The sequence below is a fragment of the Nicotiana attenuata genome, unplaced genomic scaffold (assembly GCF_001879085.1).
Source record: "Nicotiana attenuata strain UT unplaced genomic scaffold, NIATTr2, whole genome shotgun sequence".
Classification (NCBI taxonomy): domain Eukaryota; kingdom Viridiplantae; phylum Streptophyta; class Magnoliopsida; order Solanales; family Solanaceae; genus Nicotiana; species Nicotiana attenuata.
In genome coordinates this window covers 14,471-26,301 of record NW_017670274.1, presented here as the reverse complement: position 1 = coordinate 26,301, position 11,831 = coordinate 14,471, and the positions used below count along the sequence as shown (strand labels likewise).

The following is an 11,831-nucleotide window of genomic DNA, read 5'->3' as shown; positions in this document are numbered from 1 at the left end:
ATATATATATATATTCGACATTATTTGTTATACATAAATAATATATGTTGAAACCTCTTAGCTTGTTCGTGTATTTTATTTTTAATATTCTGAATTCCTTAATAAAAATCTTGATTTCGACACTGGTCCCACATATCCATTTTATATACGTCATGATGTCATGATAAAGTTGTACGTTGGCTTTCAAATAAAGAAACAAAGCTTTGCTTGTCAACACACTACAAACCTATTGGTTTACGCGTTTGGAAGAACTCAAAGTTGTGAAATCCAATCCTATATATTTATGTGTATAAGAAAAATTAGACGTACATTTTAATAAATCACTTTTTCAACTCAGAATCCAGGACGTCTAAATTTTGAATCTAACTAGCAAGAGATAATGGTGAAGTTCAAGAACTTGAGATCAGATACATTAACACTAGTACTTGTAAATATTGCTGGTATAATGGAGAGAGCTGATGAATCTTTATTACCTGGAGTTTACAAAGAAGTTGGCAAGGATTTGCACACTGATCCCACTGGTCTAGGCTCTCTCACTGTCTTTAGATCATTAGTTCAATGCCTTTGTTATCCTTTGGCTGCATATCTTGCTGCTCGTCATAACAGAGCCCATGTCATAGCTCTTGGTGCTTTTCTCTGGTCTGCTGCTACTTTCCTTGTTGCTATCTCCTCCACCTTCACGGAGGTTCCTTCTAATCTCTGTTTTGTTAATTCTTTTTTTAAGAAAATCATCCACCATACGGGAAGGGGAGCCTTGGCATAACTGGTAAAGCTCTTGCCACGTGACCACAGGCAGGGGCGAAGCCACCTTTAACAAAGGTTGGTCAACTGACCACCCTTCACCGAAATATTATGAAAATTTACACTGTGTATATAAGTAAAATACTGATTTTTGATGTATAAATACATATTGAACACCCTTTGTCAAGAAATATTTTTTTAGTTCTTTCAAGTTTGAACACCCTTGGAAACATTTCTGGCTTCGCCACTGGTCACAGGTTAGAGCCATGGAACCCCTATCTCCTCTTGTAGAAATGCAGGGTAAGGCTGCGTATAATAGACCCTTGTGGTCCGACCCTTACCCGAATCTCGCACATAGCGGGAGCTTAGTGCACCGAGCTGCGTTTTTCTACCCACCAGACTTGTAAATATCTAACATTTTTAGATCAAAGAGAGAAAGAACAAACTTCATATTTGCTCAATTTGGATGATTTATGAGTTTAGAGTTCATGGACAGCCTCAAATTATTATTCCTTCCTTTTCCATTTATAGTTTGACTAGGTACGGAGTTTAAGAAAGAAAAAAAAGACTTTCTTGATTTTCTCGTGTGTGGTATTTTCTTAATCTGCAGATGATTGTAATCTTCATCTTTTCGTCTGATGGCGTTTGCATTTTGTTACCCTTCTTGTTGTCATACATGACATGAATAGAAGTGTGATCTTTTGAGAATTTGAGTTGTATAATTAAGTTTATCAATCTCATGTCATTTAAACAGATAGCAATTGCTAGAGGATTGAATGGAATAGGACTTGCAATAGTCATACCAGCAATCCAATCTCTAGTTGCTGATTCAACTGATGATAGCAACCGCGGTACAGCTTTTGGATGGTTAGCACTAACATCAAATTTTGGCTCAATTCTTGGTGGAATTTTGGCTGTTCTAATAGCAGAAACATCATTCTTGGGAATCCCTGGCTGGAGAATCTCCTTCCATCTGGTTGGTCTTATAAGTGTTATCGTTGGTTTTTTAGTCCGTCTCTTTGCCAATGATCCGCGATTCCTTGACAATAAGGGCAAAGCAAAAGATCAACCTCTACTAAAACCATTTCAAGAAGAAGTAATTGAACTGCTAAAAGAAGCAAAAGCAGTTATCAAAATACCTTCCTTCCAAATAATTATTGCACAGGGGGTTTCCGGGACATTCCCTTGGTCATCGTTGTCGTTTGTTACTATGTGGTTAGAGCTTATAGGCTTCTCCCATAAGACAACAGCCCTACTCTGGACTTTGTTTCAAGTTTCTCTGTCTCTTGGCGCGTTGTTTGGGGGCCGCATGGGGGATGTATTGGCCAAGCACTTTCCAAACTCTGGTAGAATTGTTCTAGCTCAGATAAGCTCTGGCTCAGGAATTCCTTTAGCTGCATTTCTACTGTTGCTATTGCCTAATGATCCTAAAACAGCTATGTTGCATGGTTTAGTCTTGATCATCATGGGATTAATCATATCATGGTGCGGTTCAGCAACAAACAAGTATGTCTCCTCGGATCCAATATATCATTTGTTGTCATGTGACTAGGAGGTCACGGGTTCAAGCCGTGAAAACAGCCTCTTGCAGAAATGCAGGGGTAAGGGGCTGCATACAATAGACCCTTGTGGTCCAGCCCTTCCCCGGAACCCGCGCATAGCGAGAGCTTAGTGCACCAGATTCCCAAGATTTTTTCTGTTTGTTTTACTCTTATGTCATGTTTTTTGTAGTCCAATATTTGCTGAGATAGTCCCTGAGAGAGCTCGGACAAGCATTTACGCTCTGGATCGATCTTTTGAGACAATAATAGCATCCTTTGCTCCACTGGTGGTTGGTATTTTAGCTCAACAAGTTTTTGGTTATAAACCAATTCCAAAGGGATCAACAGGCTCGGAAGAAACTGAAACCGATAGACAAAATGCTGCATCGCTTGCCAAGGCACTGTACACCGCGATAGGCATTCCATTGGCGATTTGTTGCTTCATATACTCCTTCCTCTATAGCACATATCCACAAGATAGGGATCGTGCCCGGTTGCAACAGATTGATGAAACAAGCAAGTTTCCATCTGAAGAACAACAAGCCTTACTTGAGAGCGAGGAGCACAGGCTCTTTTCAGCAACTTGTTGAAATCTTCCGACAAAATTTTAGACTATCTGTACATAGAATCCAACAAACAGAAAATCACTTCTCGCTGAAAAGGACAGTCCGGTGCATAAAGCATCCCCTATTAATGCAGGATCGAAGGAAGGGCCGCACACCTGCTTCCATGGCTCGAACTTGTGAGACCTATAGGTCACATGGAGACAGCTATACCGATGCAAAAAATTTCTAAGGTGTATTTGCTTATTATTTTCAAATGAAATTTGTAAAGATTATATCAGTTTGTAATATATTATAGTAGTGACTGGTGCAAAACACTCTAGTTCACTTTTATCTACTGTTGTAATTTTATCTTAAGCTACGTTGTTTATACCATGGAAGAAGCAAAATATCTAAAGAGAATGATTCTTAATGATATACTAGCTTGATTACACAAAGTTTTGCGTGGAAACAATAAGAGTTTGGTGCAATAAGCTCCCGCTATGCACGGAGTTCGGGAAAGGGCCGGACCACAAGGGTCTATTGTATGCAGCCTTACCTTGCATTTATGCAAGAGGCTGTTTTCACGGCTCGAACCCGCCTGGTCACACGACAACAACTTTACTAGTTACGCCAAGGCTCCCCTAGAAACAATAAGAGCAAACAACAATATAAATACATCACCTACAACAGTGAAGGTTGACAACTCACAAATGGAGTTTTGCGTGTAAACAATAAGCTAGGAAGAGAGTTAAATAACTTGAAGATCTAAGCCAGAGCCTTCAAATTTTTCGCGTGTAATTTTATCAAGACGTTCTTGCATCTCCTTTGTGAGGGAATTTTTCCCGTCCCCAACAAGACCATTGCGGAAATAAGCAATTTTAGGAATGCCAAGACAAGGTTCCAAGCCATTCTTGTTAACCTGAAGATTCTTCAGCCTCTCCAAACTGCATCTCCAAAGGACATTATCAAGCTCCTCCTTGTTCGCAAAAGGTCTGCCAAGAAACTCAGCCAACTTCTTCACTTGCCCTTTCGGATCTTTTTTCATCTCTTCATACCTCAAGAAAAGTATCTTCTCGGGTTTCTTCAAACTTTCATTCCAGTACTCTAAAACATGGTCATGAAAGGGGCCAAAAGGATGAATGCCTTTACAGAAACTGTCGAATTCTTCATCCATCTTTGGACAAGGCTCTGCATTGGATATCGAATTCATGAAGTGCCATAACGACACAAAAACATCTTTAGGTTCGCGGGTAATGTACACTAATTTGCAGCTGGAATTGTCATTCTTGATCGACTCTGGAAGCTTGGAATAAGGCAGGTGAGTCCGAAAGAGTCGAGGTGAAGGCATTTCGTCAACGTTAAGGGCATCAGAATCTAGGTTCTTTGGGTTGAATATTGATAGTTCAATAGAGGGTATGAGTTGGTTTGGATGGTTTGTTAGTAAAGGGTCATCCTCCTCATGATCAATATTATCTCTGTTAAGGGCCATGATGCAAGGGATAAGAGCTTTGAGCCAAGTAGTACCTGCCAATGGTGGAGCCAGGTTTTGCATTAAGGAGAGTTAAAATATAAAGAAGTAAACACACGAAACAGTCAAGGGGATTCAACATATATTATAGATAGATATAGAGACACTTAAAATTGCCACGAGCCTTGTTCTGATTGAACACCTATAGTACATCCAAAGTGTACCAATCAGACACATTTCACTGATATAGTTGATAGCTTGAGTTGCGCCCGTAAAATGCTCGTCTTCATTGTCCTCTCTGCCGTTCACTGAAGCTTCGATCATCGGCTCCAGTGTCATTAGGTCACCAACTTCCTTGACCATCTGGCACTGCGCAAGCTCAGCCCTTATACATGGTCTCAGGGCGGCCAGACCCTACACTTGCTTTAGGCTCCAAAAATTTAAGGGCCCAAAATTATTAATTTCTCTATATAGCAGTATATTATTTATATAATTATTTTCTATTATTGATAAATTTATTTTTTTATTGTCATATTAATGTTTGATAACTCAATTTCTTCCTCTAATTAATATAACCAAAATAATTTTCTGTCAATCTTATTTTACGTTTTTACTAAATTATATTTCTCTATTCATTAGTTAATGTAACGACCCGGCCGGTTGTTTTGCCTTCTAGAACCCCTTTACCCTAAATAAGACTTTCCGTACGTGCTTTTACTATTTTATAACTTGCAGGGATGGTTAGTTCGGGATTTGGAAGGGTTCGGATTGAAATCGGAACACTTGGTTCCTTAAGGTTGGCTAAAAAGGCTAAGTTTGAATTCAGTCAACATTTTGAGTAATCGACCTCGGAATCGGGATTTGACATAAATGTATGTTTATACACATTTTCATCTCTTAATACTCTATTTTCACTTAGAAAATCCTACTAATTGTGATTCATTTTTTTACCAAACTAAGCAAGAAACATAAAGCCAAAGAAAATTCTACACGCTACAACTCAGTCGATCAACCATGTCAGCAAAAAGTGTCTTGATTTGTACATTATGGACTTACTACAGGTGTTCAATCGAAACAAAACCAACTTAAAGTGTCTTAATGAAAAATCATGGCAACTTTATGAACGAAGCAATTGACTCGAGGGTAGCTTACCTGTTTTCATAGATGAAGCAAGAATAACATCATCATCCCGAGCCAAGAAACCAGATTGAGCTGCTATGGCTGCTTTTACGAAATCTATACGGTACCAGTAGCCGTCCCACTGGTAACAAAAATTAATAGGTTCCCTGCATTTTACCCTCGGAAGTCCATCTACAAACGTGGCAAATTCTTCTTCACTCATAATAGCATCTAATTTGGAGGTTGCCATTATCACTGTTTACAAGTTAAGCTGCACTTTGTTTTGTGTTGTGCTATGTTTTCCCAGGGGAAGCTGTTAGTAACCAAGATCTATGTTGATTTATATAAGGCTTGTCTGACCACATATCTCACGTCCTTTTTTTCTACATTTTTCTTCGTTTTACATCACGTGTTCTTATCCTTTCTATTCCCTCAGCATATTTAAGTGGGGTATATTCCTTAGAATCGGCCGACACTCAGTAATTGGCATCCTCATTCGCTTTTCCACTCATTATATAATTACTAGTAAAATCTAATGAGTAATGAACGCCAATTAATATGAAATATGTGTTAGGACCCGAAAAATTAAGTGTCATGCAGAAGCTAGTAAAGCAAACCTTGAACGATGATAAATTAGACAATAAAAGAGAAATATACCAAGAGAGACACAAACATATAACGTGGTTCGGTCAAATGACCTACATCCACGACGGAGATGAGCAATCCACTATAATAAAAGAGAGTACAAAATATCAAGAGAGCAACCTCACGATGAGGCAAACACAAGTGACACACTAACACTTGTCCCGTAAAGTTCTCCCCCTAAACACGACTCTCAAAACCCATATGGCTACATTGTGGATGCTACTGAATGAGAAGGAAGGATCTTCAATTTATAGGGGAAATCTACTCTAAATGCCTACTCAGGCAATTTTAATTACCCGTTACTACCCATTCTAATTTCTCTTACAATGTGTACCTATGCAATCTAAAGTATTTACCCAACTACCTATTTTCAAAATCCTTTCCTTTCTAATCCCGGATCACGTGAAATCCCATTAATTGCCCCAACCTATTTTCTCTTTTATTGTCTTCTCAAATATAAATAAACGTTTTTCTTCTATCTTTCTCATTTCATAATAGGATGTACTTGTCCATTGAATATTTTTTATTAAGTTATTCTCCATTTCAAAATGGTATATAGTATATTATTATAACATGTCTAAAATTTAGTATAATAATGACGTACAAAATTGAGTTAATTAGATTATGTAACAACTGATATTATTTCAGTTTAATAATTGAATTAAAAAAAAATTAAACTCTTTGCATACAATTGTATACCCTGTTGGAATATTTATATATTATACTAGTATCATATGTTAGTTGGAACCTTTTTTTATTGTATTAGCTACATTTAATTGGTACACTGTTTGATTTTTCTTTAGTAATAGTAGAATAGTACAATATTTTGAATTTTTCTAATTTTAATTTATGCATATGTATTATGTAGTCATTTTGATTTTTTCTTTATGAATTTTTTTTATATAATAGTATTATAGTACAATATCTTGAAATATATTAATATTAATATGTGGTACGCTATTTTTTTATTTTTCTCTTTATGCATGTGTATTATGTAATAGTAGTATAGTCATATATAGTTGCGTGGAATTAATTAGTAGAACTGTATACCCTATTGGTATAATTATATGTCATATTGGTATCATATAGAAGTTGAAATATTTTTTGGTTGTTTAGCTACATTTTCAAGTGAATACTATTCTGAAATGATTTATATGATCATATTTTGTTGTGTTGGATTTTCTTGTACCTATGGACATAGATTTTGTGTATTATGTAATGATTTTTATAGTTATATGCAGTTGTTGGAACGACCCCGTACAACTATATACCCTATTAGTATAGCTATATACTATTTTGGTATCATATGTTAGTTGAATCCTTTTTTGATTTTATTAGCTGCATTTAATTGGTACACTATTTGATTTTCTTTTAATAATGGTAATATAGTACAATATCTTGAAATACTTTATTATATTAATATGTGGTACACTATATTGTTATTTTTCTCTTTATGCATGTGTGTTATGTAATAGTAGTATAGTCATATAGTTGCCGAAAATTAACCAGTAAAACTGTATACCATGTTGGTATAGTAATATGCCATATTGGTATCATATGGCAATTTAAACATTTTTTTGGTTGTTTTAGCTGTATTTTTAAGTGAATTCTGTTCTGGAGTTATTTATATGAACATGATTTGCAGTGTTGGAATTTTTTTGTACCGATGGATATAGATTATGTGTATTATGTAATAATTTTATAGTTACAGGCAATTGTTGGAGCGACCCGATACAACTACATACCCTGTTAATATAGAGTAAGTTGCTTTGCGAATTTTAGCTTGCAATGCGAGCATGTAATTTTCTCATACTTTTAATGCATCCTTTAATGTTTTGGTACATTGATATAGTCGCAGATTGTTGTAACAATATTCTAGAGCAATCATATACTCTGTTGGTATACATGTATACCATATTGGTATCATATGGTACTAGAAGTCTTTTTATTACATATACTTTAATTGCATTTTTTAGTATTTTATTATCATTTCTATTCTAACTAGTATATATGGAGATTTGGTGGTTGTAGATTGTGTTTTCTTGTTCCATAACTAGTTGTATTACTACTAATGGTAGAGTGTGTACTCATATTTTTTGGGAAGGAGATAAAGGTTTGCATGGCAATCACATATTGATTCTTAGAAGCTGATTATGTAATTTATGGTGCTTAGCAGTAGTCAGCGTGATATTCAGTGAATTAGATCAAGTGACAACTGATATTATTTCAGTTTAATAATTGAATTAAAAAATGAGAAAAAAGACAAAAGGTATATTATACTAGTTATATTTAAAAAAGGTGAATAAATATTTACTATATCAGTTATTTTTTCTAATTATATAAAAAAAAGAATAATAAAAAAATAGTGAAAATGGAAAATAAAATTAGATTATGAAGAAAAAAAAAGAATATTAAAAAAAGAAGTTAAATGAAATTAGAAAAGAAACAAGAAATAAAGAAAATAAAAGAAAAAAGGAGTTAAATAGAATTAGAAAAGGAACAAGAAATAAAGAAAATAAAAAATAAAGGAGTCAAAATTGAGTGCGAAATAAGTTAATGGTAAAAATAACAATAATACGATTTAGGGCAAAAATAAATGAATAGGAAAAGAGAAAAAACGAAAAAAAGAAGAAGAAAACGAGAAAAAAAAGGAGAAAAAAAGAAGAAAAAAAAGAAGCATAGAAATAAAAAAGAATTTGAGAAAAAAGAGAAAAATCCCATAAAAACTACTATGGTTAGGAAATGTAATTAGTTTGATGGGTAGAAAAATAAATGGGTAGATAAGGGTAAAAAGTTTTATTTTTGTAGGTAACTGTGTCATTCAGAAGTCCAAATCTTTTTCTACAAGAAAAAGGACTAGCCAAACATGAGAGATTTATATTTTTCTTTTACAAGAAGGAAAACCTAATTATGGTAAGTATGTTGCCCTTTCCTTCAAGATGTAAGGAAAATCAAATATGGTAAGAAAATCAGGACAACACCTAATAATTCTCCCCTTGGCCTAAATTTTCTAACAAAATAAACTTGATTCACCTTTTTTGCATAACCTTCAACATGCCGCATCTCCCAATCTCCACCGCAAAGTTTGTCTCAACGTGAGTAGTACTCCGGTCAAATTTCTCAAACAAAAATCATGATTACCGTCAAATAGGTTGCGACTAGAACTGAACCCGCCAAGATGAACCTGTCTTGAACCTTACTTTGATACCACTTGTTATGTCGAGGAAGAGGCAAACCCGAAAATAAAGAAGATAAAGAACACCAAATTTTAACGTGGAAAACACTTCAAATCGAAGGTAAAAACCACGGGATCAGAAAGATCCAAAACGCTCAACTATAACAATAAGAGGGTTACAAAAGTTCTCCAAATTGGCTACACAACAAGTGTCAAACACGGAGAAACAATAACAACAAGAGCAACAACTAATCAATTGAAGAAAGAGGAGAATCCACAAAAAAGAAGCTGTTGTTCGAGGATCGAAATAAGATGCTAGGGGCCTCCAAATCCGATCTCCACAATTCAAATCCAAGACCAAGATGTTACGAACACTCAATCAAAATTTTAGCCCAATCCAACGGTTAACGAATTAGAAAACGTGATTTGAAGTTGGCTGATCGGAATAAAAATCTACAGCAAAACAAATACTTTTCTTCTCTCTTGATGAAAGCTCTCTCAAAAACCACTCTTATGTTCTTAGGTCTCAAAGACTTGTATCAATGAGCATAGAACAATTGTCCAAGGTTGTCCTATTTATAGATCATGAGGGTTCTTTCTCTTAAAGCCAAAACCCACTCAAAATAGGAATAAACACCGAATTCAATTCCGAATAGGAATGGAAACCAAAAGAGAATAGGATTAGGCCATTGGGCCTTTGGCTGGACAACATGGGCATGTGCCGAACAAACTCCCCCTCCAGCCAAGGGGCCAAATGTGTTTTCAAGTAGAGGAGCTATTGACAGGCTTCATGCCTGCCAATTTTCTATAAAACGCATGCTTATCTGCAAGCTTAACTACGAAGTCCTCAGGCTGCTCCATATAAATCTCCTCATTTAAATAGGAATGGCAGGCGGTGCGGGTGCAGGGCGGGTTCTGTCTGAACCCGCGAAATTTAAACCCGCCCCGCCCCGCCCTGGATAGGATTTAAACCCGCATTCACCCGCCCCGCACTCCACCCGCGTTCACCCGTCCCGCCCCGCCCCGCACCTGCAATATTTTTATTTATTTATAAAAATTCTTTCTTTTTTAGAAAGCTAGACTTAAATCTAATTTTTTTAATAAAATAATTACTTATATCCAAATTGTTCTTAAAGATCCTTACCTTATTTGTCATAGAACATCTGCGACAGTGAAGCCAAAGATAGTAAAGATATCAAAATTAACCATTCATTTAGATAAATTAGAGCAGCAAATGAATCTTTTTCATTTAAATAAAGAAAATGGAGTATGGATTTTTAAATGCTACAGTTGAGATAATTTTTCAAATGGAAACTGTTTCAATAGGCAAAGAAAGTTGAAAATGAATATCCTAAGTGAAGCACATAATAGAGGATTACTGTACTATGTATGAAATCCCCACCCGCGACCCACCCTGCCCCGCATTATTTTTTTTATTTAAAAATTGAACCCGCCCCGCCCCGCAACCGCAAATTCTCAAACCCGCACCGCCCCGCCAACGTTCAAACCCGCACCGCATCGCCCCATTGCCATCCCTACATTTAAATCACCATGAATAAAAGCAGTCTTGGCATTCATCTGCTCAACTTCTAAATCTAGACTTGCGGCTAAGCCTAGAACCATACGAATAGAAGACATCTTCACAACAAGGGAGAAAATTTCATCAAAGTCAACTCCCTTCTTTTGGCCAAAACCTTTAACAACTAACCTCGCCTTGTACCTAGGCACAGAGGTATGGTTATCTTGCTTTATTCTGAATATCCATTTGTTGGATAACACTCTCTTACCTTTCGGCAATTTCACTAACTCATATGTGCCATTCTCATGGAGTGACTTCATCTCAACTTCCATGGCTTCGATCCATTGATCTTTGTCAATATCTTGCATGGCTTCCTCATAATTCTCAGGTTCTCCCATGTCAGTCAAAAGTACATACCCATCAGAAGGATAGCGCATGGATTTTTGCTTCTCCCTTGTAGATCTTCTAAGAGAGGTTTCAGAAGCATTCGAAGTAGTTACCTGAGCAGGAACTGGTTGCTGATCAACCATAACTTCATCAACTGGAGCATCCATAATATCTACACCATAATGATCATTTTGATCTTGATCACTATCTCCATCATTATCTTGGGTTCCTTCATGTGCAATAGGTGCCTTAGCAATAGAAACTGGATTACTATCAACTAAGCTCTCATTACTCTGAGAATCTATCTTCTCAGCTTTGTCAATATCTTCAATAGTCTGGTATTCAAAGAATATTGCATCACGACTTCTAATAAGTTTATTGTCAACTGGATCATAAAAACGATACCAAAATTCATCTTGACCATAACCGATAAAGATGCACTGCTTAGTTTTGACATCCAGTTTCGATCTCTCATCTTTAGGAACATGCACACAAGCTTTACACCCCAAAACTCTCAAGTGATCATAAGAAACATCTTTGGCAAATCAAACTCTGTCTGGGACATCACTATCCAAAGCAACAGCAGGAGACAAATTGATAACATAGGCAACAGTGTTAAGTGCTTCCACCCAAAATGTATTTGGAAGTTTAGCTTCTGAAAGCAAGCATCTAACTCTCTCAACTAGATTTC

General features: G+C 36.1%; 2 protein-coding genes across 2 annotated transcripts; one reads left to right on the top strand and one right to left on the bottom strand.

Annotated features, from left to right (window-relative positions):
* Positions 1 to 252: 252 nt before the first annotated feature.
* LOC109237098 (tetracycline resistance protein, class B-like) lies at positions 253 to 3,217 on the top strand. The gene is made up of 3 exons (XM_019403355.1): positions 253 to 685; positions 1,496 to 2,247; positions 2,473 to 3,217. The coding sequence occupies exons 1-3, from the start codon at positions 380 to 382 to the stop codon at positions 2,870 to 2,872; spliced, it is 1,458 nt and encodes a 485-aa protein (XP_019258900.1). The 5' UTR covers positions 253 to 379; the 3' UTR covers positions 2,873 to 3,217.
* Positions 3,218 to 3,469: 252 nt separating this feature from the next.
* On the bottom strand, positions 3,470 to 5,749 carry LOC109237099 (cytosolic sulfotransferase 5-like). Its single transcript, XM_019403357.1, has 2 exons — positions 5,448 to 5,749; positions 3,470 to 4,351 (listed from the first exon to the last, which is right to left on the bottom strand). Exons 1-2 carry the CDS (start codon positions 5,662 to 5,664, stop codon positions 3,576 to 3,578), a joined length of 993 nt encoding a protein of 330 aa, XP_019258902.1. The 5' UTR covers positions 5,665 to 5,749; the 3' UTR covers positions 3,470 to 3,575.
* Between the last annotated feature and the right edge of the window lie 6,082 nt (positions 5,750 to 11,831).